Source organism: Pteropus medius, unplaced genomic scaffold, assembly GCF_902729225.1.
Source record: "Pteropus medius unplaced genomic scaffold, Ma_sr-lr_union100, whole genome shotgun sequence".
NCBI lineage: Eukaryota > Metazoa > Chordata > Mammalia > Chiroptera > Pteropodidae > Pteropus > Pteropus medius.
This window is the reverse complement of record NW_024344437.1, coordinates 6,002,910-6,030,189: the sequence shown is the minus strand read 5'-3', so window position 1 is coordinate 6,030,189 and position 27,280 is coordinate 6,002,910. Positions and strand designations below refer to the sequence as shown.

Below are 27,280 nucleotides of genomic sequence, written 5' to 3'. Positions count from 1 at the left end.
TTTTGAATAATCTTAACCTTTTATTATGTATTATCATTATATACTCTGGCGAGCAACACAAATTCAAACCGACTAAATGATAAACTTGAAATCTGTATTTTAGTACTAAATCTTGAATATGAGAAGCAATGGAATGATAATCCATATGCTTAACTTTTATTTCATTTTCTTCTCAGGATATTTTTTCTCTTATTTATTCATACTCTAACTTCTTTTGAAATGTGATGCTTCTTATACCAACAGCTGCAGGCCTTAAATTAAAAGCTGATACAGCTTCAACTAATTAGACATTTATTTATAAAATGTTTAAAAACATTTCATGATCTCTGCATATTACTATTTTTCCTCTCATGGCAATTCAATTAGACATAAAATTACAGCACAACTATCAATTCTTAGTAAAAATATATATTTAACAATGATGATATCAGGTGTATTTTTGTATCAGTATGTATCTGAAATGTCAAAATTTAAAACTTCTAACTCAATATTCTGGTTAAAATATCATACATTTAAAGTAAACATATTGAGGAACTTTTCGTCAATCAATAAATTGGTATTATAACAATGAATTCTTCAATGTTTTGGGGACTGCTTTATAAAAATATTAGTCGAGTTATATATTTGATCTCTATTTATATTCACAGATTCACTTAATACTATCGACTTTCTATTTTTAGTCCTGCAGGAGGATGACTTAGAGGGGAAATCTTTTGATTTTACAGAGGAGTTGAAATTATTTTAAAAAGATCTTCAAAGTTTTTAAGGTAGGCCTACCTTAAGTTTGTCACTCACGGACACACATCTCATATTTTCAATGGAATCATAACATTTTACAGCTATAAGAGGTCTTAAAGAAGGCCTCCTCTGACATTTCACTAGATGCAGTTTGTTCCAGGTTACAGAGCTGGTAAGGGCGTGGACTGAAGTGGCCTTGAAAGTCGTCTGGCTGTCGTGCTTCCAAGCACCATCCTCCACACCGACAGGACTCTTCTAGAATATTCGAGCTCCCTCCACCCCATCAGTCTGCGACCCTGCCCTCCTCCGGGCCCTCCTGCCCTCGCTTCTGCGTGCGGGGCAGACAACCCTGCTGAGGAGGCTGGGCTAGCGAGAATAAAGACATCCCGGCAGGAATATGATTAGTTTTGGACGAATCGCTTCTGTATTTGACACGAAGCAGAAGGTAAGGGTACTGAGAGGGGACAGTGGTGACAAGGGATGAGACCGCTCAATGTTCGAAAAGAATCGAGAAGTTTAAAGTAGTCGCTATGCAGAACCGGGGGATAAACTTACTGGTGAAACGTACCCGACCTTGCTCGGGGCCCAGATGTGGTTCATGGACACACTGCAGCCCCATTTTTAACAGTTCCTGTGACTTTATACGTGGACTGCAGCTGTCGGTTCCTACGATTAAATCCTCCCAAACCACATTACACTTTCCTCCAAAACTAAGCTAAACTCATCGTCTCTCCCCAAACCTGCTCCTTTTCCATCTTTCTTTTCTTGGTTTGCGACTCCACCCTCCACAGAGTCAGGGAGACAGACGTGGGAGCCTCCCTCCCTGACCAGACCGCCAGTCACCCAGCCGCCCGGGCCGCCTGTGGGTCTGCTCTCCCCACCCTGGGTCCCGGTCTCACTGGGGACCCGCCATCAGGCCCAGATGTCATGCTCCATCTCATACTCCCATGACAGCCAGAGATGCCCAGAGCGGGGAATCTCGTCCATATCACTCCCCTGCGTACAGCCCTTCAGCAATCCTTCAGGATATGGTACCCAGCACTTGACAGGGCACACACCCTTACGGCTGGGCCCATCCATCTCTACTGTCCCCTGTCTTTTCGGTTCCATAAGAAACCACAAAGGTCATAGTGCCTTCGGGTGCCCGGCTATGTCTCTGACTAGTGTTACCTCGCACCTTTTTCTGCCGGAGAACTATTTCACTTTTAAAAGTCCGTTTACAAGTCACTATCAGCTTTTTATAGGTGTTTTTAAACTTACCATAATGACTGGTATTTACATGGCCATCCCTGGTTTGTAGACCTGTTTGCTCTACTAGACCATGAACTCCTTGCTCAGCACCTGCAGTGAGCTGTCTATTAACTCAACTTTGGACAGTTACACCAGATTCAGCATTTTTCACGATATCAATGTCATCACGAACAGTAACATTTTTTTAAAAAAATATATATCATCAGGATGGTATTATAAAAATTACCCAGAAGAGGTCAGTGTAACAGTAATAAAAGCATGGCTTTTACACACACATACTTTGATACAGAAAAGAAGGCAAATGAAATGTGTAACCAAATTATTTTGTAAGTGATGACCTTGAAAGCTTTTAAAAATACCACATCGAGTGCTTGCCCTTCTACTTGAAGCTACACACTTCTTCAGCACAGATGGTCACGCCTTTCACGTGAGCAGAATAAAGAGATCAGGTGATTGTACACAGAACTGAAAACCAAAGTGTTTTCATCTAGCACGTAATTACCTGGGTGATTCTCACCCAGATTCTCTGGTTCTTTTTAAATAGGGATCATCCAAGCGCATACATGTTTACAAAGATAATTCATATTCTCTTTCGAGTTGCCATGTTAATAATAAAAAAAATAACAAAACCGATTCTAGATTACTGAACGTAGGCATCTCATGTTTTTCATGGGAAGTTTAAGAGTCAGTGTTCAGTATAGAGGGTTAATTCAGTATCGTCAAGGAAACCAAGGGGGGAAAAATACTGGAATGCTGGAGAAATAAGAGGTAAAAAAGACTAAAAAAAAAAAAACTCTTTTAAACTTCATGGAAGAAAATAGAGTACTACCTGAAGTTTCAAAGGTTTTTCACTCGTAATCACTGAATTGGATCATGATATTTTAAAAATATGATTCCGTGGACATATGACTTTGCACAATTTACAGGGAACAGATATTGCAGGTCCATGAAGTATGGACTTCGTGGGCAGCGATTCTCAGTTGGGGCAGGGACTGGAAGCGTGGGGTGAGCATATCGGAACCACTAAGAGTAATTACCAAAGCAAAACTTATACAAGTTAAAGAGGAAATGCATCAGAGTAGCTTATGATACACCCCGCCCCCATGCCCTGCTTCACCCAGCCCCATTGCCACTTCCACCGGTCAGAGCTCACTCCATAAATCTTCCTTCTCGTACTTACCGCTAACCTGTAAATAACCTTACATTGCCATACCTCGATTGATTCACTTTAGGCCTAAGCTACTGGGGTCGTTCACGTACATCTTCACCCAGGAGCCCGCTTCTCCCTTTTCCTACGCAATTGCATCATTCATTTGAGTTTCTTCCAGGGTCACCTCTGAAATTTCAGTCTATGTAAACATTCATTTCTTGTTCCATAACGACAGAGAGTATCTCTTGATCCTTCTTCTCCCCACGTGAGGACGTTGGCACTCGTACCCACAATGCCTGTCACTTTGCCTATACTTTCACATGTTCGAAGTGACCATATTTACATGCCATTTGAAACAATAATCTCCTGTATCTCCTGCGATTTGACCAGGTTGATTTAACTCAACCTTTTACCATTTTCAGTATCTGTGCATGTTTCAAAGGTATTTAATATACTGACATCATAATACATGAACGTAATCTATAAGTACGTGAAGAGTCAACACATATTGAGATAGATACCCATCACTTTCCTAAGTGCTATGATTTTTTTTTTATTAACTCATGAATAAGTTCGGAGACCACTCACCAAAATCTTAAAACAGCTACACACTTTACTCCTTGAAAAGAGAGAAAGAGAATCAGCGGCACATACTTAGAGCTCGCGGGACACCTGGGAGATTTCTGGAATATTGCCCTGAAAGGATACAGCACTGCAAACACGAGGTGCTTCGGGGAATGGAATGTGGGCTGACGCATGAGCAACAGTCGGTACAGATGACTCGTGTGGTCAGATAGTCAGGCCCAACGGCAATCTTTCCTCTACAGGAAATCCGATTGATTCTCTCTGATTTTATGGTATGGGCTTCAGCTCTGGCCTTCTGAATCTTATCTTTAATGTCAATGACGTTGGTACACCCTCCTAGGTCCTCCAAATCAGGTTCAGATTCCTGAGAGTCTAATGGCTTGATAGCTTGGCTACAGTCTTGTAGCCTGATTGTGATTAATATCACATGGTGTTAATTAAAAAATCATCCTTACTTCCTCTTTCCCTACAGATAATATAAACGAATAGCCCCAAATTCCAGGCTTTGGGGACCAGCTGAGTTTTTAATTCAGCTTTTTCACTCGATAGCTGTTTAATGTTTAGGTGGATTTATTATCTTCTTTAATGGTCTGTTTTCTGCTATTAACGTTGGGGATAATATCTCTCTCTTTAAGTCTAGTAAAATAATTAAATGAGATAATGCACAAAAGGTGCTTGATACATAGTGAAACATATATAAACAGTTGCTGTTATTATTTCTTAATGCTGAAAGTGAATTTACAAAAAGACATAAAATACATGAATCACAGATTAAGACATACGCAGCCTTTATGATAAAGGTATTTTGGCTCACTTAACATATGTAATATGGTAAAAGCATTTCGAGTTAACGTTATCCTAATCATTCATGTGCTCCATTAGTAACTAACTTTCCTAGGCAGCCCATACAACTAAAAGCTCACTTCACTTTTACAGAAACTGAATTATCTTTTTTCGTTCTTACAGTTTAGCTTTCTGGAATCCAAAGCCACATCAGTTGTCAGCAACTCCCCTGACACGAAAGTGTGTCTGTGTGACTACAGTTCGCACACACACACAGGAACACTTTCGTAGCCTGATAAAGTTAAAGACGCTGGACTCCCGCAGCGGACCCTGGCTTGCTCACGTCACGGTCGGGCTGGTCTTATCTCCTGAGTTCCTGCGCTCCTCACCCTGTCTGCTCCTAAGTCTTCTAAATCCTCTTCTCCCAGGAGCCTTTGCTTCTACTGAAAACATGTACTTGGAGAGATACTGATGACTGAAATGCTGTCATGAGGTCATAAGGGCGACAGTCAAGGGGCCGGGGGGAAAAGACAAGGAAGAGGATGGCAACGGGAAGAAGAGAAGAAACAATATGATTGGCTTGGATGTCTCCTGTTTAAACACTTATAAACACGGACAGTCAAAACTCATCATACTGTAAACTCGCCATATTTCTATCATCCTTCCCACTTCTCCCCAAACTTTCTTCCCTGCTGTGTTCTCTCTCTCAGCTAAGTCATTTCAACTGCAGTTAGTATTTGTCTCTCAATAAGCAATGATCACAAAACCCATCTTTTTTTTTTTATTGGAAAATGAAGACTGCAATTGAAGGACAAAATGAGGGGTGCTGGCCTAAATACATCACGTACATGACCCAGCCCAGCTGCTCATCACGAAAGAAAGCAAGCTATTCGATATCGAGAACTAGATTTCACAGGATCTCAACAACAAGAAGAACATCTTGGGACTCCACCAGGTTCTCCACTACAGCATAGAAATCCAACTTATTCGCTAATATTTAAAAAGGAGATAAATTTTTTTCATTTAAAAATGAGAGACTAAAATGAACATGTTGGTTCAAAAAGCATTTAAAAGTACATGTTTAGTTTTTGGGGGGAAGAGTTGTTTTTATTTGTACAAATTTGGCTTTTTTAGAGTCGACATATAAGTGATATCATGCAGTACTTATTTTTACCTGACTTAGCATAATGTGTTCAGGGTCCATCCATGTTGTCACAAATGGTAAGATGTCCTTCTTTCTCAAGGCTGAACAATATTGTAGTGTGTGTGTGTGTGTGTGTGTAAAGGCATGACGATGTGTGTGTGTGTGTGTGTGTGTGTGTGGGGTATTCTTTTAATTATCCACTAATTCTCTTTATCTGTCTCATCATCTATTGATGCAAGCAGGCACTTAATATCTCCATGATTCTGGCTTGGGCTGTAGGAAGGGGGGTGGTAAAAACTTAAGATCCTGCTGGCAGTTTTCATTTCTCCGTTTATGAGCATAACCCCAGAAATGTAATTGCTGGATCCCTCTGAGAGAATAATACATGTCTGATTTTTGTCACGGTCGTCATCCATTGGTTCTACCGTAGAATGAGATGTACTTGGATTTTCTTTAACCACTCTACCCACCAAATCCATAGTGTTTGGTCAAGTTAAACTTAAATACAGCCTCCTGGGTGTGAGGGGGGGAGGATCATGTGACTTAGGGCTGGCCAATCAGAGCGTGGCATTCTCTTGGCCACAGAGATTACTTTAGAATGACTCTCTATCCAAGCCAATCAGGAAAGCAAATCTCCCAGCAACCAGAAGACACATTTTCTTTTCTGTTGACTAGGATTTCATAGCAATTTGAACCTGGTTTGTAAGCAGCCATAAGAACAAGACAACACAGCAGACGGCAGAACTGAGAGGCGAAGGAACGCTGATAGTAACTTTGAGTCCACGGCCCAAGGCTTGCCTAAATCAGCTCTAATCTTATCAAGTCATCAGTCGAGAAATTGCCATTTTTCCTTCCAAACTGTAGAGTTGGTATTTGATCATTTGCAACATAAGACTCTAATTCAAGTTTTAGTCAGACCAATGCAATAATGTGAAATCTTGCCTTTTATTTCGGAGGGTGCTGGGTGGTGGTATAGGAATGTACTCAGTTCCTGATAAGTGGAAAAATAAGGAGGTGATGCTACCAAGAGCAGAAATGAGTTTTTAAAAAATGAAGAAAGGTGAAGAACACAAATTTGAACAACTCCTTGCCATAAGTTGTACAGAGAAAATTGTGAGTTATGGGAGTTCGAGCGTCCTCTATGGTGGCACATATGAATGAGAAATCTATTCAGTGTTATCGTGGGCTCCACGGAGGTAAAATATGAGGGTAGAGAATGATCATTTGACTTAGCAACAGAGACCAGAGGGAAATTTTAAGATGGCAGCTCTACATTTTTAAAAAAATTATAGGCATAGTGATGATTCAGGCAATCTCATAGAAAAGTCCTGACTCTCTCACACACCACAATATCTTATCAAAGCTAAGACTGATGATTTTAAGAATGCCTCTGCTTTTATGCCACTGAGAAAGAAATTACCTCTGCAAAGTAAACAATAATATGCCACGATCATAATATGCATCCCAAATAAGACTAATGAAATGTAAAACATGGGCATTTTAGATTCGGTGAAAAATGATTACAGCACAATGGAGCGAATGATAATAGCAGCTGTCTGTTAATCATGAGTTATTTGGATAATAACATTCACTGAGGATTATCTGTTATACTCATGAGTTGTTTCGGTTTGTTGGTTTGTTTTTATCTTTCTCTGCCAGAATAGATGAGAAATTCCGTTCTTGTCTAAGTCAGAAAAGTAATACATTTTTAGGTAGCTGTACGGAAATTCTTACTATTATTATATGGAGGTTACTTATTGGAATTAATGACTCTCTCTGAAACCGTCTTTCTGGAATGCCAAGTTGGTTTGTCTTACATGAGTCAGCTTCATGGGAAGGCCACCAGGATCCTGGTGCTTTTGATCCAGTGAGTACCTAGCAGATGCTGAGGACCCCATAGTAAACAAGATAAAGGGGTCCTGCCTTTTAAGAGCTTATATTCTAGTTGAGAAGAAACAGCCAATAAACGTGAAAATGACACACATGACAATTTCCTGTTATTAAGAAAGTTATTAAGAAAATAAATAGGGTGATGGGGAAATGTTTTAAGTACAAGGTCAAGGATGTGAGATGTCCTGAATAATGAGAAAGAACCAATCATGAAAAGAGCAGAACAAAGTGAGATGCAGGCAGGGGACAGCCAACACAACGGTCTGGGGCAGGAATGATCTCCTTACGTTCGATAAACACAAACCAGGGCTTGGAACATGGTGAGGGAGGAGGACAGAGAAGGCCAAAGAGATAGAGACATGAAGAGCTGTGGTTCTCAGCTGTGGCCACGTTAGAATCAACCTGAGAGACATGTAAAATACCAGTGCTTAGCATCGTCTCCAGAGATTCTGATTGATTTGGTATCGATAGTGGCTCAAGTATCAGTATTTTTTAAAGTCCCTAGACAATTAATTGATAGCCACAGTTGATAGCAACTGCTGAAGCACCATAGCCCATCCTAAGGAGATAAGACTTGATTGCAGTACTAGACATAGAAATAAAGTGGAACAAGATTGACATTATCGGTGAAATATTGATCCACTCTTCACCAAATCTTATATAACCAAGAAAGAAGAAAACAGTGAATTCAGTTGCAGTAAAAACTTAAATGGAGCACAGGACTAAGGGCAAAAACAAAGGGGACAATTCGTGACACTGGTCCAAGCCAGACACTAGGATTCCCGGTTCCTTCGTTGATCTTGTCCCACCCCCACCGCCTGGCAAGGTGATTGCACTCCGTGGGAACAACACGATGCTTCTCGGTTCACCTGTATGCCTAGGAGCACACCTGAAAGCTGAGTCACTCTCGACAGTCCATTTCACCTCAATAGAATGAAGTAATTGCTTTCAGTTCCAAAGGTGAGATTATATATATGTTGTATTAGAAAGAAACAGTTCAGTCTTTTTCATGCCTGGCCTATGCTGTATAAACACATAGTCCACCACCGGTTTGTGGATATGGCAGATGAAAATTCCTGCCCAGGTCCACAAGTCTGTGTCTCCCCCAGGTGTCATGAACTCACTCCGACTATGCTGCCCTCCGGGGTGTGTAGATCCCTCCTTCTCTCCCAGGACCACATTTGGTTACTTTATACCACGACTGTCACTATGACTTATCCCACTCAACTGCCCAGGAAAGGATCCTTCTTCCTTGGCCCAGTTCTGAGCACGACATATTCTGATCTATTCTTGGTATTAAGAATTGAAACAGAAATGATGCTATAAATAGTGTTCCGGCTCCTGCAACGAGAAACATGATCACTTAACTATATTAGGGTTAAAAAGCATTTGCAAAACCTCCTTATAACAACACAGATTATAATACATTTCTGAAGAAATACATTCAGATTTGCAAAGAAACTTCTGGAACACAGCCGATTATTTGGATGCAAACTCTATTGAATACTATGAGAAAGATGATTCCAGGTCATTTCTATGTGAGAAATACTTAAAAAAATATTTGGCTTCTATTGAAAGAAATGTTTTCAGAAAAGGAAGTTAAGAAATTTGTGCATTTAAAAAATCTACAGCAAAGCGGATGTTCTTCAGTAGGTGAATGAATAAACAAACTGTGTTCCATCCAGAGAGTGAAATATTATTCAGCGATTCAAAGAAATGAGCTCGCAAGCCATGAGAAGATATGGAAGAAACCTAAATGCAAACTACTAAGTGAAATGAGCCAATCTGAAAGGGCTACAAGCTATATGATTCCTACTCTATGACATTCTGGAGAAAGGCAAAACTGTGAAGACAGTAAAAAGATCAGTGGTTGCCAGAAGTTCGGGAAGAGGAAGGAATGAATAGGCACCGGGGATCTTTAAAGCAGTGACAGTGTTCCTTAGAATACTATAATGATGATACTTGTCATGATACATTTGTCCAAACCTATAGAACGTACAACACAAAGAGTGAACCTAATGTAAACTCTGGACTTTGCACGATGATGATATTGCCAGTGTTGATTCATCAATTGTAATGAACGCCCCATTCTCATGGGGAAATGTTGGTACTGGGGGAGGCTATGTGTGAGGACAGAAGACACATGAGAAATTGCTATAACTTCTTCTCAATTTTGCTGTTAAATCTAAAATGACTTGCATAGAAAAAGTCTTCAATTTTTTTTTTAACTTTTTATCCTCTACTGGTTTTTTATTTTTTGTTTTTTGACAACAACATTTGTACTTCAAAATTTAGTCTAGGAAATGCATCCAAATTGAAAAGGAAAAAGTAAAATTGTCACTATTTGCAGATGACATGATACTACATATGGAAAACTCTTGAAGATGCCACCCAAAAACAGCTACAATAAAATTCAGTAAGGCTGCAGGACACAAAATCAATATACAAAAATCTGCTGTGATATTATACACTAATACCTATCAGAAAGAAAAATTAAGAAAATCTCATTTATAATTGCATCCAAAAGAATAAATACCTAAGAATAAATTTAACCGTGGAGGTAAAAGACCTATACATTGAAAACTATAAGACATTAATGAAATAAACTGAAGAAGACACGAATAAATGGAAGGTTACTCTGTGCTCATGGGTTAGAAAAATTTATATTGTTAAAATGTCTGTACTACCCAGAGCAATCTACAGATTCAATGCAATCCTGATCAAAATTCAAAGGCGTTTTTCACAGAAATATAACAATCAATCCTAAAATTTGTATGAAATCACAAAGGGCCTCAAATAGCCAAAGCAATCTTGAGAAAGAACAAAACTGGAGGCATCACTTGCTCTAATTTCAAACTACATTACAAAGCTAGAGTAATCAAAACAATATGGCATTTACATAAAAACAGACACACAGATTAACAGAACAGAATAGAGAGTCCAGAAATAAACCCCACGCATTTGGTCAATAAATTTATGACAAAGGAGCCAAGAAGACACAATGGAGAAAGGACAGTATTTTCAATAAATAGTGCTGGGGAACTGGGCAGCCGTACACACACACACAAAAGGAAACTAAATCGCTATCTTAGACCATACACAAAAACGAACTGAAAATGGATTAAAGACTTGAATGTAAAACCTGAAACCGTAAAATTCCTAGAAGGAAACATAGGCAGAAAACACTGTGACATCAGTTTTAGTGATGTTTTTTTTAAAATCTGACATCAAAAGCAAAGGCAACAAAAGCAAAAATAAACAAGTAGGACGACCTCAAACTAAAGTGCTTCTGCACAGCAAAGGAACCCATCAACAGAATGGAAAGGCAACCTCCCGAATGGGAGAGAATGTTTGTAACTCATGTATCTGATAAGGGTTTCATATCCAAAATGCATAAAGAACGCATACAACTCAGTAGCAAAAAAGAAAATGAACAATCCAATTAAAAAATGGGCAGAGGATCTGAATGGACATTTTTCCCAAGACAGACAGAGAACCAACAGGTATATGAAAAGGTGCTCAGCATCACTAATCATCAGGGAAATGCAAATCAAAACCACAGTGAGATGTCACCTGACACCTGTCAGAATGGCTAGCATCAAAAAGAAAAGAGATAAGTGTTGGCGAGGATGTGGAGAGACTGGACCCTTGTGTACTGTCTGGGGGGGGTGGTGTAAAATGGTGCATCCACTATGGAAAACAGTATGGAGGTTCCTCAAAAAATTAAAAATAGAACTATCATATGATCCAGCAATCCCACTTCTGAGTATTTTTCCAAAAGAAATGAAAACAGGATAGTTATGAGATATTTCCGCCTCCCTGTTCACTGCAGCATTATTCACAATAGCCACGATACAGAAACAACCTAAATATCTGTTAGCAGATGAATGGTTAAAGAAAATGTTATAATCTCCTCTGCTCAGTATTTTTAAGACTTTTTTTTAGATCAGTTTTAGGTTTACAACAAAACTATCAATATTACTCCCCAGAATGATACTTTTTTTTTAACCAGGGATGAGCCTACAGTGACACATCATAATCACCAGAAGTCCATAGTTTAACTTAGTCTTCACTCTTAGTGTACGTTCTATATGTTTGGTGACATTATAATGACATTTATCCATCATTATTATACAGAATATTTTCTTTTGGTGGGGAGAGAGTTTGTTCCAATCATTTTTTTCTTTTCATTTTTATCGAGATATAGTTGGCATATAACATCAAGCCAGTTTAAGGTGTTCATGTCGATTTGATCCATACTGCAAAATGATTACCACTGGAGAGTTAGCTAACACCTCCATTACGTCACATAAACTCCATTTATCTACTCTCATCAGCTTTCAAGTACATAGTACAGTATTCACTACAATCACTATAGTATATTAATATATTATATCTAATTATTAATAGTAATATAAATATATTAAATACATTAATATGTTAATATATATAAAATGGTATATTTTGTCAAATGCTTTTTCCGCATCTATCAAGATGATCATGACTTTCATCTTTCATTCTATCGATGTAGCGTATCACATTTATTGATTGGCATATGTTGAACCATCTTTGCGTTTCGGAGATGTAGCCCACTTGATCATGGTGCATAACCCTTTCACTATGCTGTCGAATTCAGTTTGCTAATATTTTGATGAGAATTTTTGTGTCTATATTCATCAGGGACATTCCCTCTAGTTTTCTTTTTCTTGTAAGTGTATTTATCTGGCTTTGGTATCAGGGAATTGCTGGAATGGTAAAATGAGTTTGAGAGTTTCCCCACTTTAAGCTTTTGGAAGAGTTTGAGAAGTTGCATTAATTCTTTTAAAGTTTGGTAGAATTCGCCAGTGATGCCATATGGTCCCTGGCTTTTCTTTGTGGGAGGTTTTTGATTTTGATTCAGTCCCCTTACCCGTTATTGGTCTATTCAGATTTTCTATTTCTTCCTGATTCAGTCTTGGGAGGTAGGCTGTAGTTTTCTAGGAATTTATCCATTTCTTCTAGATTATCTAATTTGTTAGCATATGATTGTTCATAGTAGTCTCTTATGATCCTTTATATTTCTTGGATATCATTTGTAACATCTCCTTTTTAACTTCTGATTTATTTAGTTGAGTCTTTTCTTAGTCTAACTAAATGTTTGTCAATTTTGTTTATTTTTTTAAAAAAACAGTTCCTAATTTTGTTGATCTGTTCTATTGTTTGTTTAGGGTTTTTTTGGTCTCTATTTCATGTTCTTTTATGCCGATCTTTGCTGATTCCTTCTTTCTGTTAACTTTGGGCTCAGTTTGTTCTTTTCTAGTTCCTTGAGCTATAAAGTGAAGTCAGTTATAGATCTTTCTTTTTTCTTAATGCAGGCATTTATTGCTTTCGACATTCCTCTCAGAACTGCTTTTGCAGCATCCCATAGATTTGGGTGTGCCGTATTGTCATTTTTGTTTGTTTCAAGGTGTCTTTTGATTTCCCCTTTGATTTCTCCTTTGGAAAACTGAGAAACTCATCAAAATGGCTGAAACCACCACCTTAAACACCATCTTCAGCTGAAGACAAGAGAAGACGTGGGGGTGGAGGAGTCAGCTTTGGGAGGTGACCAGGGAGAGCACAGTGACAAGAGTAAGGCTGCTATGCAGATTTGTCTTTACCTTCTGCACTGATAACAGATAGTCACCCCCCTCTCCCTGGTACAGGGAGAGAGACTCCTCACACACAGAGGTGTCCCTTATGAATGTAAATGTCTTATGGAGGGTAACCCCTACTGGGTTTTCAAAGCTTCTCCCATGTCTGCTGTTTTTTAAAATTAACTGGCCTAAAATAATCCTTATGCTAAAAAGACGTACTTGGGGGTGACGAATTCTGTTCCCCTGCAGCTCCTAGACTACGATCCTGTGCAGAATGCTGCTGTAGATACTGCAGGCAACTGTAATACAGCGGTGAGTATTTGGGCGATGCCTTGCACTTGACGTCACCAGGTAATGGGAATTTTCAGCTTCCTTAGTAATCTTATGGGATTATTAATGTGGTCTGCTGTTAACTGAAACATCGTTATGTGGTGCTTGACCGTATGTACAAATAACTTTCATTACCCTGGGTATTTATTTTATTTCAAAAAAAGACTACAAGTAACCAAAATCTATGAGTTATAAAATCTCTCTCAGCTGCCTAATGTGTAGCGAATAAAGGATAATGTCACTTTTCAATATGTAGTTCATATTTTTAAATTAAGCAACATAAAATAATCTGGAATCTCCAGTATGAAACTGAGGATATTTACTCTAATGAAATTGTAAAACTCTTTCAAATGTCAATAGGCAAACTTTATAAAATATTTTTTTAGGATTTTAAAAAAATTTCCAATTCGTATAAATCCTGCTTATTCTCTTAAAAGAAGATTACTCTTCTGGCTCACCTCGTTTGATTATCGTATGCAATAATAAAATTATAAATAACAACTACGTACATGATCGAAGGTTACTGATGGGTACAATAGAATTTTCATTTTAAAATGTGGGTTACATATATAAATTTTCTAATTCTTTTTTTATCTTTTGGGCTGTTACAACAGTTTCGTATAGTAATAAAATTGAAGGATAATTCTTAATGTAATATGACATGTATAGCATATTCACAGGGATGCATCTATTAAAATATTACTTTTCCAAGAAAAGGCAAATACTTTTTGGTATTAATATTTTACAAATTAGAGGTAGTTTACAAACATTAACTAACCCAGTTTAAAGTTTCCTCTCCAGAAAGGAAAGCAACATTATTTTTTCTTTTTATGTTTGTGAATTATCTCATTCTCTGAAGCAGAAAGTGAGAAGGCAAAGAGAAGATAAATAGGAACTATTTCCTTCTTTGCCAAATCTTCTGAGTATGACTGTATCGGTACCGTGTATGAAACATTGTTTCTCAAAACAATGTTTATGTATGTGCCAATCTAAGTCGAAAAGTATCTACTAAACTTATTTCTGTATAACATATTTTCATTAATAGAGTTCAGATTTTGGCAAACTATGGCCTGTGTGTCGATTAAAGCCTGCCACCTGTTTTTGTAAGTAGAGCCAATGGGACACACCACAGTCTGGTGTCTCTGTGGCTGCTACCAACAGTTGAATAGTTGTGACAGGACCCTTATGGTCCACAAAGCCTAAAATATTTATCACTTGGCCCTTTACAAAAAGTTTTCCAATCCCTGATGTATCTCATGGGAAATTAAGTAGGCAAGTATGATATGCAAGTCACATTTTAGTCAGGTTTTACTGTTTTAAAAGTAAATTTATTGTATTAATTATCATTGTTTATCTAAGAGGTGAATCTGATGATTAATTTACATTCCGACATTCTCCATCCCCTCAAAAAACTAAAATCAACTGGTACTTACTATGTACCTATGAATGCCTATTCTGATCACAAATTCATACTATGCTCTGAATTCTATATGAAAAGGAAAATAAAATAACCATATCTCACTTAATTTATTAGTTTCAAGCAATTAACTGCTCAAACCCTGATCATTAACAAACCTGTCCTGATTTTTATTCCGACTTTCAAATTAATATTTGGAAAAACTGTTAATAAATAAAAACAAATTTCATTTAATTGTAAAGGTATAGACAGCCCAAGAATAATCAATAAGTTAGATAACCAACCTATATAATCCATAGATTACATAATCCACATAAATAATCAAGAATTATCTTTATGATACAATCATTATATTATTTAATACATCATTTAATATCACTAATTTTAAAATTCCAGAAGTAGGTTAAAATTTGGTTTATTTAAAATTTAGATAATAAATTTCATGAAGTTCTGTTATAAATCTAGCTCAGAATATAATGTACGACTTAATTTTTTTCTTTATTTCATAACTGTCTTTAAAAATAGTTATATGGAAACTGTTTTCTTAAAATAATGAAATATATCACACATAGAGAATTTCCAATAAAATGGACTCAGAAGATGCAAGAGAGCTCCATTTTCACCACAAAGATGCAGAAATTCAGCACCAAATTTATACTTTTAAAACATATAATTAAACTTATAGGAGAGAACAGAAAATTCTCAGGGGCTGGAAGCAAAGATAGAAATGCAAGCCAGAGGCAGAGGCGGGTATGCTACACGCTGAGGCGTGCAGGTCACTAGACCCACACTGGGGTCTAGAGGTGGAGCCTAAATTTTAATGCCCAACAAGGACACCTGGCCTCTGGCCAGACCAAGGCCTGAGCTCCCATCCTGCAAGGGAAATACGAGAAGAAGCCACTCCTGCTCTAAGGCTGTGGATGGAAAGACGAACCACTAGAAAGAAAACTAAGTCATAAGCCTGTAACAACCACAAGCCAGTACGATTTATGGGTGTGAGTTTTCCAAATTTACAACAAATATGTGCTGTTATAACCCCAAAGCGTGAAATTTATATATATAAAAAAAAAAAGATGGTCTAGGATCCATAACAGCCCCCTTGGACCCCTGCAGAAGCAAAAGCAAAACCACTCCTAAGGACTCTTTCCCACTTGGTGCATTTCAGGTTCCTCTCCAAGAATAATACTTGATATAGATGAACTCACACACAAAAATATCCAAACCACTTGAGCAAATAAACTACCATGCTGTAGAATAAGGGAACCAGCAACCCAAGAATAAATGGAACATAGGAGGGAGAAGGTCCAACATACATCTAGTGAGAGTTTGAGAAAGAGAAGGGGAGAAATCCAGAGGGAAGCAATAGGCAAAGGGATAGTGGACTCTACTTTTCTAGGTTTGTAGAATGATTTTCAGCCAGAAAAAGCACATGAAGCGCTAAACGGAACATGTTATTTCTTAAACAAACATACTCTGAAGAACCGTTACATGGGCTTGAGATAGATCAGATGAAGGGATTAGAGTATCTTTCTGTTACTGCTCCAGTTGGGTCAGTAATGCCGAATGTCCATTCCTCACTGATATATACCTCGAAGTTTGGAATTTGGAAAGGAAAGGAAAGAAAAAAAAGAAAGGCAAAAATGAGGTAATAAAATATGATGATATGTGAAGGGTGACAGACCTGTCACTGACCGATGAGGATAAGTGTTAATAAAATTAAAATCTTCCATAAAAAAAAAGGTACAAATGGGTCTGTGGCCATGCCACCCTGAACAAGTCCTATCCCATCTGATCTCGGAAGCTAAGCAGAGTCGGGCCTGGTTAGTACTTGGATGGGAGACCACCTAGGAAGACCAGGGGGTGTAGGCATAAAACATAAAAATATAAGGGATTGTAAGCTGACAAGGTCCTTGCAGTCTGTGAGGTCAACCAAGGGTTGCCTTATCTAAAAGTAAAATAAAATAATAATAATAATTAATAATAATAGAAGTATGAATGGGCTAAAACACCATCCCACTGTGCTCAACACATCTCAACTTGCTAACGGAATGCCGTTTTAATAAGATATTTTATCAAGCTCTGGTATTTACCTAATTTACACACATACACACAAAAAGTCAAAGAAAAATATTTAATTAGAGAAGGAAGACAGAGAAGGAAGCCTCTATCGAGTTTCCCAAGCCAAATTCTGTGAGGTTTTAACGGGGCTCATTTTCTACCCAACTTAAAACTAACCTCGAATGTGATGGTCTTCTTTTCCCTTGACTCGATGTATTAGCAACACTGGGTATAAGGACTAGTCAATTGAGCTATTTTGCATTCACAAGAAGAATGAGATTGCAGGGGTGACTCGGGAACATTTTGCTGGGCGCCGTGCCATGGTGGGAAGCATGAGTTTGATGTCCGCTCTGGGGAGAAACCACCTTGGCAAATTACAGCCTCTCTGGGCCCAGTTCCCGTCTGTGTTAAGTGGGGCCCTAATCACTGGGTGCTTATGAAGAGGGGATGAAATGAAATGCCTGAAGTGCCTGGCTCAAAGCAGGAGCTCAGTCAATGTGATGAACACAGTACTTTTCTTTTTACAGCCAGTGCTAGACAGAAGGTAAAGCAGCAAGCAAGCTATCAGGGGCACACGGGACAAGGGAATTGTCTGGAGAATAATTTATTGGGTATTTACCTCAAAGCACTGTGGATTAAGAGAAACACAAACAGCAGACTGAGTCAAGAATCTTAAAGGGAAAGGATGCAGGGGAAAAAGTTATGGCAAGAGAGGGACAGTGGGAGGGACAGGAATGCAACCAGTCCTTAATTTACAGGGGACATTTGCAACTCAAATGTCTGGATATCGCCATGCCTTCAAATTGCAAGCAACCTCAGTTATAATACAGCCACAGAATTTCACCTAAAGAATTCCCTGATTTATGTAGACATTCTTTATGAAAATGTAATTTTTGTATAGTTTTAGCCATTTTATATCTGGCTGCTCCTCAGGCCTTTGTCTTCAATGCAATATGATTTTAGTTAGATTTTTCCAAAGTTTTTATTTTTCCTTTTCTCATTCAGATTTTTTTTTTAAAGTTTAGCGATAAACATTAAAGTCAGACAAAAATAATGAGCGCGTTTTTATAAATTAATACCCGGTTCAGGTTACTTTTCAATTAAATTTTCTTTTTTTGTTGTTATTAATGTAATTATTAAGATAGTTATACTTTGTTACAATGGAATGACTCCAGGTTCTGTGTGTGCAGCAACCAAGCCCACCAACATGTTAACTTCATGAAAAATCCAGTTCAGATGAGGTATACATGTCTGGGCATATTTCATATAACAGATCTATAACTATCACCAGCCATTCAGAAGGGGCTATGACCTTAAAATAGTTAGGAAGGATCAATTTACTATCTTCTTCCTTTTCCTGCTGTTTCTTATTCCAGCACAAATATCTCCCTCCGATAGGACAAAATGATATCTAAAAAGACAAGTCGTCGTATTTATTTTGTTTCCTAATTTAGAAAGTGTCATGTTCAGAAATTTATGAGCAAATACAGTTCAAACAAGGGATGTCTATACAGATAACACTGTATTTCTGCCTCTGATGACATAACTAGCTGTGTTTACTTCACATAAATTTAACTACAGATGACACAGCGAAATGGGCATTTTTAAAAATCAAAGCACCACCACCAAAGTCTAGAAAATCAAATGGTTGGGTTATTATACTACGATTATCATGTCCATATAAACCACTTTCTAAAAGCACAAGTCTAGAGAAAGGAAAAGTAAAATACTGAAAACATGACTACTCATAACTTGAAAGTTTACTGTGCAATATTTTTACACATGTGGAACAGATGCTACTTTGCAAATCACTTTGTCTTTAAGCACATTTTCTCCAGAGGAAGTTTTCATATCAGAGACACTGAACCTTTTAGCAAAATATTTCATCACCAAAAAACTAAGAGATCAGCTTAAATATATTTCTGAATAATATTGTGAAATTTATTTTTCAGGGTTTTTTTTATAGCCTGCTCATATTAAAGAAAGTAAAACACAAAAAGAGCCATCCCACTTTTTTATATGAGCCATATAAAAAAGGCTTGCTTTATAAATAAATAAATAAATAAATAAATAAATAAATAAATAAATACGGTTCCATCACTTTATAAACACAGACTTAATTTGCTTGAAGGAACACCTGGCAGCATTAATACAAAAATCTCATGCATAAACATAGAGTGCCATCATTCATTATGAGTGGTTATATTGTACCAATATTTATCAACATCAGACTAACCAGTAGTAGGTATTATCAACTTCCTAACCAAGCAAAAGTATTTAAGGGAGTGGCGGGCATAATGGGGTGAGGATTGCCAATTTATAATCCCATTAAGGATGATGTGAGCCACCCGCAATGTTAGGGATCTTCGTTTCCCCCGCCCCCCAAAATGCCCCCCAGTAATCCCTACGCAACTCCGAACGCGCTCGGTGCAGGCGCTCTGCTTTCTCAGTCACCGGTACCAGTCAGTAGCGAGGCAATGTCTGGCAGCTTAAAATCAATTTTACAGAAAACAAATTTACGCTTATTCGCAATTCATTCATTCATTCGTCCATTCATTCATTCTTTCTAACACGCGCGCGCGCGCCACACACACACCACACACACACACTGAGATTATTTAAGTCATGTCAGGGCATGAATCAGTTACCAAACTCTTTCGGGCAAAAGAAGGCCAACTCTGTAATTGCACTTCGCAGATGTCCCAACGCTCACGGGAGGCAAGGCAGAGAAAGGAGACCTCTGGGGCAGGGGAGAAGAGAAGATGTGGAGGGGGGGAGGAGGCAGGGCCGGGGTTCCGCGCTCGGAAGGTGGCGGTTGGGGTCTCAGGGAAAGCTGGAGAAGGCACAGAGGAGCCGAACAACCGAGGGGTCAATTTGGGGGAATGGAAGAGAAGGAAGTGCCCAGAAATTTCGGGAACTGAAAGCGAAGTGAACCGCGGCCATTCTCTTTACCTGCTGTACTTCTTGGGGTCCGCGGACGCAAACGGCCACTGCATTTTCCCTCATTCCAGACGGGATGACCACTGTCTTCTGTCCGGACAGTGCGGGCTTTGGCGCCGTCCTCCCTCCTCAGCGACCGCAGCAACAACTCTGCTCCAGGGAGGGGAGCCGCTCCCGGAGCCGCAGGTGCCCGCATCCCCGCCCGGGCTCCGGGCGCCCCCGAACCTGGCGCGAGGGGAGGCGGGGGCCAGAGACCTCAGCGGAACGCGCCCCGCAACTGCACCGTCCCGGGGCCAGCCCCGCGCTTGCCCCTTCTTCCCCAGTTGGGGGCGACACCAGCCGGACGCGCACCGCGGGCCAACGCACGGGGCCCCAAAGTGCGCCTGGCTGGAGCCACTGCGCCCCTCCAGCATCCTCACGGCCCTTCAGGGCCCCCGCGTCCCTCCACGCCCCCTGTGCCTGTCTGCGACTCATGGGTACTTCCACGTCCCATCACCGCGCGCCCCTCCAGCGCCCCCGCGCGCCTCCATCCCCTGCCGCGCCCCTCCACGATCGCCTCTTGCACGATCGCCCCCTTCCACGGCCCCCCTTCCACGGCCCCGACCCCGCCCTTGCGCGCACCCCCGCGCCCCTCTGGCGCGCCGCCAGGGCCTCCCCAGCCCCGCGCGCCCCCGTGGTCGCGCACGCGCGCGGGTCGCTGCGCTCGGGCTGGTCCAGACCTCCGCTCCCACCTGCTTTCTCTCCGCTGCCCGCGGGCGACGCCTTCCGTCTCTTCCCTTCAGTCCGACTGCGTCTGCCTAACGCATCTTCGGCTTGGAGCTGGGCGAAGAATTTCTGACCTTCCCACCTCGAGGCCGCGTCCTTTACAGTCGGGACAGTCAGCGCCTTCCTACTCTATCTGCGGCGTTGTAGGGCGGCCCCGCTGGAGTCGGGGGTGGGGATGCTTCCTTTCGCGAGGTTCTGGAGTCTTTTCACCAGGCCTTTCTTTCACGACCCCTCGCCTGCTCCAGAAGCTAACGGCTCACTCTTACACATGCTGGAAAGCAAGGGCCTTGCCGCTAGAAGGACCAGATTTGCAAAAACTCTTTGGCAGTGGCAAGAATAGTGTTGCACATTAGCTCTTTGAGTCGGGCTTCTAAATAGCGAGTGCCGATCTGTTACTTTGAAGTCGCTTTACTATTTTTTTTTCCCCAACTCCTGGAGAGGTTCACTTAACTGTGATTATATGGCGTATAGTTTTCCTATTAGTGCTTGTGTATTTCAATCATTTATTTACTCGTTGATATCCACACGGGAGAGGGACAGTTGAGTATTTGAAGGTATTTGCTGAAGGTACTAAATAGGTAAATTATCAAACTTGTTTCCAAAAGGATCATACTGGTGTATTTTATGATTTTTTTTAATGGAGATAAGCTACCATATTTGGAACCAGATAGATACAATATGCGTTGAGATATATTGTTAAGGATATACTGATGGTTTTCTACGTATTTCACAGGCAGCATAATGAAAAGAATTGTAAATTGTTGCTCTAAAAATATCTATACTATCCAGTAAAGGTTGCAGTTTATATATTTGTGTCAAAGAATGTAAAAGCGATTCATGTATCTTAATTGCCGAGATTAACTTGATCTCAGAGCCAGAACTTTTGATGGCATAGAAAGATATAACAGGCAACAGTTTCACGCGGTGGATGAAGAGCGGCGATAATGCAGAGTACTGGCCGTCATTCCCCTGATGGAAAGGCTAAATACATTCAGAGTGGTCTGTGGACAAAAACAGGTGTTAAATCTCCAAACTGTTTTGATTGAGCACCTTGTCAGTGAAAAAGAAATTAAGCAACCCAGTATATTTGTTTATAAATTTTATGCATTTATGAATATATTGCATATTATCTGCAGAAAATAAACATATTACGTTGTAAAATAAATAGAAATTTTAAAAAGAAAGATAGCGTACATATAAACAGAAATATTCGAATGATAATATGAGGATTTCTGCAGACTATTTCCCCAAAGAAATAACCATGATATTTATTATTAAAATTATAAAAATAATTATTATTAAATTATTAGTATTAAAAAATAATTGTTTAAAGCATCTGGAAATTGTGAAAATTATTAAAAAATAATTGTTTAAAGCATCTGGAAATTGTGAAAATTATTAAAAAATAATTGTTTAAAGCGTCTGGAAAATTATTAAAAAATAATTGTTTCAAGCGTCTGGAAATTGTCCAAAGGGCATACAGCAAACGGAGAAACGTGTTCATGAAAATCTACCAAATCTTGGTAACAACGGCAAGAATCTGGGCATCTGGCCCCCAATCCACTCCTCTGCCACCCCAGCTCAGGGAAATGGTGGCACTCCCTCCCCTCCCGTTCCCAGGCCGGGATGCCGACTTCTCCCCTGGGTGAAGCAGGCCTGGAGCATTCTCAGCCCCACTCCAGCAAGCTGCGTGCACAAGCTTTATTCCAGGCTGGTGTGGCTGCAAGGTTCAGGGCTTTCCGTCTATCCAGCCAGAAGCTCTACCTCAGGTGTGACAGGCCAAGAATATTGGGCCATCTTAGCTCACTCCTAGGTGGAGGTTCCATGTGGGAGAGGGAAGCTGAGAAGAACAAAGACCACAGTCTCTAATCAATGTCCTGATTAGAGAGCAAGGGTGCCACTGTGAGAGAAGACAGCATCTTTGGAGAAGCGGGGCAGAGGTTTGCCCAGGAAGAGACAGAGCTTCCTAACCCTCCTCCCTAAGGAGACTGATCTGATTTGGAAGAGAGTATGGGAACGTCATGCCTAAGGGCGCTGTCAGGAACAATACAGAACTTGCTAATAAGCAAGGCCAGTAGCTCCATGATAGCAAAAAGCTAAATGGCTGACCAGCTGGGAATTTAACAGAGAAAAACAGAAAAGAAGGGCCCTCCCATATTTGGAGGGAGCCCCAAAAGGTGGCCTCAAAGACTACATTCAGAGGATCTGGACTGTAATTGGATCCAACTGTGGGATTGTTTACACTCAAGTGTTGCTAAAAAATAATAGATAAATCAACTAGCAATTAGTGGCAACTAAGAACTGACTGTGACAATAAAGTCAGACCAGCCAGAAGCCTAACAAGGAGATCAGGGAAAGAGACTAAAGTGGCTAAAGTAACCAAGAAAAAAGAAATGATAGAAGACTCAAATTCCTAAAATTAAGAGTGAAAGAAGGAACATCGTTATCAACTGGAGAGAAATAAAAGGATTATAAAAGAATACTATGAACTATATATTGACAAATTAGAGAATTTAGGTGAAATGTACAAAAGCAAAAGAATGAAGCTGGACTCCTTCATTACACTGTGTACAAAAGTTAACTTAAAATGGAGCATAGGAGCTAAAACTATGACACAGAAAACATAGCAGTAAAACTTTGTGACCTTGGGTTAGACAAATCACAGCCAATAAATGAAAAAAAAAACAAAAAACAAAAAAACCAAAAAACCCTACAAATCTGCCCTCATCAAAATTAAAAATATTTGTGCTGCCATTTATACCATCAAGAAAGTACAAAGAAAACATACAGAATGGGAGAAAATATTTACAAATCACATATCTGATGAGGGGTTTATATCCAGAATCTATAAAGAACTCTTACAACTCAATAATAAAAAGACAAATAACCCCATTAAAAATAGGCAAAAGATCTGAACAGATATTTCTCCAAAGAATATACACATGACCAGTAAGTATTAAAAAGATGCTCAACGTTTTTACCTGTTAAGGAAATGCAAATCAAAATCACAATGAGATATCACTTCATACTTTCTAGAAAGGCTATAATAAAAAAGATAATAACAAATATTGATGAGGATGTGGGAAATTCTTTAAGTACTCTAAGAGAAATAAAAACATTTTCACATAAGACTTGCATACAAATGTTTATAATAGCATTATTCACAGTAGCTCAAATTTGGAAACAACTAAAATGTTCATTAATTGATGGAGGGATAAATAAAATGTTGCATAACAATACAATGGAATGTTTTTCAGCTATAAAAAGCTAAAGTACTGATACATGCTACAAATATGGATAAACCTTGAAAATATGCTAAGTGAAAGAAGCCAGCTACAAAAAACCACATTGTACGGTTCAAATTATATGAAATGTCCAGAATAGACACTTAGGCGATAAGAAAATATTACTGAAATTGTGGTGATGATCACACACCTCTGTGGAGATACTAACATTTAATTGTATCCTTTAAATGAATGAATTTGTATAATATGGGAATTATGTTTCAATAAAGCTTTTAAAATACATGAAAATAAAACTAATTGGTAATTAAAATGAAATGAGAGTAAGTTCTCAGGTCGCTTCTATGCAACCCATGCCCTTTCTGACCTGTTTACTTCCGTGATGATGTCCAAGGTTTCTGTTTTATTCTCAGCTCTGTATTCCATCTGGAAGTCTGTATCCCAACGGTTCTTCCTGTGACAGCGTTTATGTGTAAATTGGCACAATATATGTGTCAGAACTATCCATTGTGACTTTAAAAATCAGCTGAACACCACGACATGATAAAAGAACAGTAAACTTTGTGCTTGGGGTCCTGGCTAACGTTTAATTTTTTAAGTTTATGTTTAAAGTGTCATTTTCTTTTTTTTAATCAATTTTTTATATTAACGAGTACGTCACAAGAGAGGATAGAAGTTTGAATGTGCCTGTATTTCTTATCTGTAGGGCATGTGGACTCACCACACTTAAAATTACTGTAGCTCTAAAAGTCAATTATTTTGAAAATTAACAACCTTCTGATCATATATTTTATGTAAAGCTTGTCTCTCATAAGGATAAGAGTTTATCTGGTCCCAGAAATCATGGACTCTGATCTTTTTCTGCTTGGTCGTTGTAGGACTTTTGTTAAGTTATTTAAAATTTTACACCTCCATTTCTTAGCTTATGATATGAGGGTAAAAGTCAGAACTTTAGTCATAGGAATGTTGTAAGAAATAAAAAAGTTTATATCTGCAGAGCACAATACCTGGCATCTATTCAGTTATTTTTAGTAATGCCGATGTTTTCATGTTTTTCAAAGGACACTTGCTGGGATGGCCCATTTTTAACTGGCTGCTCCGATAAACAGTTAATAGTAAAGAAAATACTTTAAAATGTCCTCATAGATATATGTTGGAAAGTGCTTCATGTTCATATAACAGTAATATTTAAAACCATATTCACACTAACAACATAGTACTCAAAACAGAAATGGGGCGTGGTTTGCTCTTAATACAGTGGTGGGTACTTTGCAAATGCTCCAATGAGCTTGTGAGAAAGGTGGTTAGACGTATGTATAATACTGTGGGTTTCTGCTTGTATAGGCCAGAGTTTGGGATTTCTCTGATAGCGAAATTTCCATTTAAATAGCACAGGACAATAACAAGTAGGGTTATCTTTATGCTTTTGACAAAAGCCATTAAAACGATTTCTATTCTATTATGTAATATCTCTAACCTTTCGTTAAAAAAGATACTTTAATATCCAAATGTGTTAGAAAGATAACTTCAAAGTAGAGCATATTTCTTTAATAAACTAAACTTTATTATAAAAATTAAAGCTTTCCTTTGATTTTCTTTTTCCCTCTCATTTATTCATGTAGTGTCACGTTTCTGACTGAAGTTCGTGTGTATTCTTTGAAGTCTCAAAAGCAGAAGTTGGACATATTTTTGAGTTGACTTTCACGTTTTCAGGTTGTTTCTTCCAGGATCCTTGACGTAGATGTGGTTTGAAAAAGTGATTGGAGAACCCGGAAGTTTTAGCAGTGGGTTTTAATTGTATGGTTATTTTTTAGGAAGGCAGTGACTCTCAAAATATTTATTTTCTTCCATGTTATGTGTCAGCCATGGCAGTTTGGCTGCTGCTGCTCTGCCTGACAGGTTTCTTCGTCCCAGAACCCAGGTTAAAGAACCCAGCTTTAATCGTGGGCAAACCACCCTTAAAGGAAAAATCAAGAAAGCTCATGGAAACGTACTAAGTATCTCAAAGCTTCCGTTCTCACCTGGTAGACGTCGGCCCAAAGAAAGTCACCTGCCCAAGCCTAGTATCAACAGACACTGAATGTATATGCATATCCTTCACGAGACCCCGCTGGTCACTTGGCCACAGGTGGGTGTTGCATAATCATTTAATTACTTAGAGTCTAAAAGGAAGGAGAAATAAGTAGTTCAGAACAGTAAAGCAATCTGCCACACGGGTCTGCTATTTATTAACTTAACAAGTCTGATAGTAATTAGTTTAATAAAATCTAAACATGCCAGATTTTATTCTTGGGTTTTTATTTTCTATCTTGAAAACTCAGCAAGTTTTACATAATTTCAAAACAAAAAGACGTATGGCTTGTGATTTCATGAAATGATCTCATGTAGCATGAAACTTCTGTCATTTCCAACAATTGTACTTTCTTTCTTTCTACTATTTTTTTTTTTTTTTGGCTAGGATATTGGTTTTTATTTAGTTGGGACATGATTCTCTAAATTTATGGGTCACTTGGTACTGACTCTTTCCCTGATTGACTTGTGGCTATGTATATATTCTGCATGATTTTCTTGTTAATTCTGCATTTCACATTATAAATCATGATTTAGAGGGACAGAAATTACTTTCAAGTTAAATATTATTTAACTTGGTATTTTATTGGTGCAACAAATACATTAAGAAGGATGCTCAAAAACATTCCTGTACCCACCAAAGATGACAAGATGTTCCAGATTTTTAAACATTCTTAATTTTTAAACATTCTTAATTTTTAAAGTTAAATTTGAGTTATCTTGAAATATTTCTTTTTATTTATCATTAATGAAATTAGTGAGCAATACAATGGAAATTCATTTCAGAGTTCCGATAGCCCATCGTTAGTAACCAGTGTTTTTGTGCGATGCCTACACGATCGCTTTTTTTCTTTTGTTCACTGGTTGGATCTGGGTTTTCTGGTGTAATAAACATTTTCAGTTTCTCCTCAAAATGCATTCTTTAGCCAGAGTAACATTTGGTGCTACAGATCATTTTCATTTTCAAGTATTTCATATCTATTTTTTCCGTCTAATCTCATAATGCCTATGGGAGATGGTCTCTAAGATCATTTATTATAGAGCGATAGACTTTGAAATTTCTTTGGAGTGTGCCCTTGCCTTTCTATAGGTCTCTTCTGTTTTCCTTTATTTTATTTAAATCATTCTGATTATGTGATAATAAAAGTTAATGGTTTAGATTCTTCCAGTATATAAATATCTTGGAAGCAGTCAGATATATTCAGAAACACGGTGGAGTCTTTAGGTCCCTAACACCATTTGCGTATTATTCTTTCAATATATTCAGTGTGCTTCAGAGTTTAAAATTAATAATCGCAAGTT

The 27,280-nt window shown here is 38.6% G+C and overlaps 1 protein-coding gene and 1 pseudogene across 1 annotated transcript in view; one reads left to right on the top strand and one right to left on the bottom strand.

Annotated features, from left to right (window-relative positions):
- The window catches only part of SGCG (sarcoglycan gamma), a 105,553-nt gene extending 85,389 nt beyond the window's left edge, over positions 1 to 20,164 (bottom strand). The window contains exon 1 of the mRNA XM_039873042.1: positions 19,914 to 20,164. Within this exon, the coding sequence (XP_039728976.1) occupies positions 19,914 to 19,967 (54 nt within the window). The 5' untranslated portion in view covers positions 19,968 to 20,164. The remainder of the gene's footprint in view (positions 1 to 19,913) is intronic.
- On the top strand, positions 16,654 to 16,772 carry LOC120610697 (uncharacterized; annotated as a pseudogene).
- Positions 20,165 to 27,280: the final 7,116 nt, after the last annotated feature.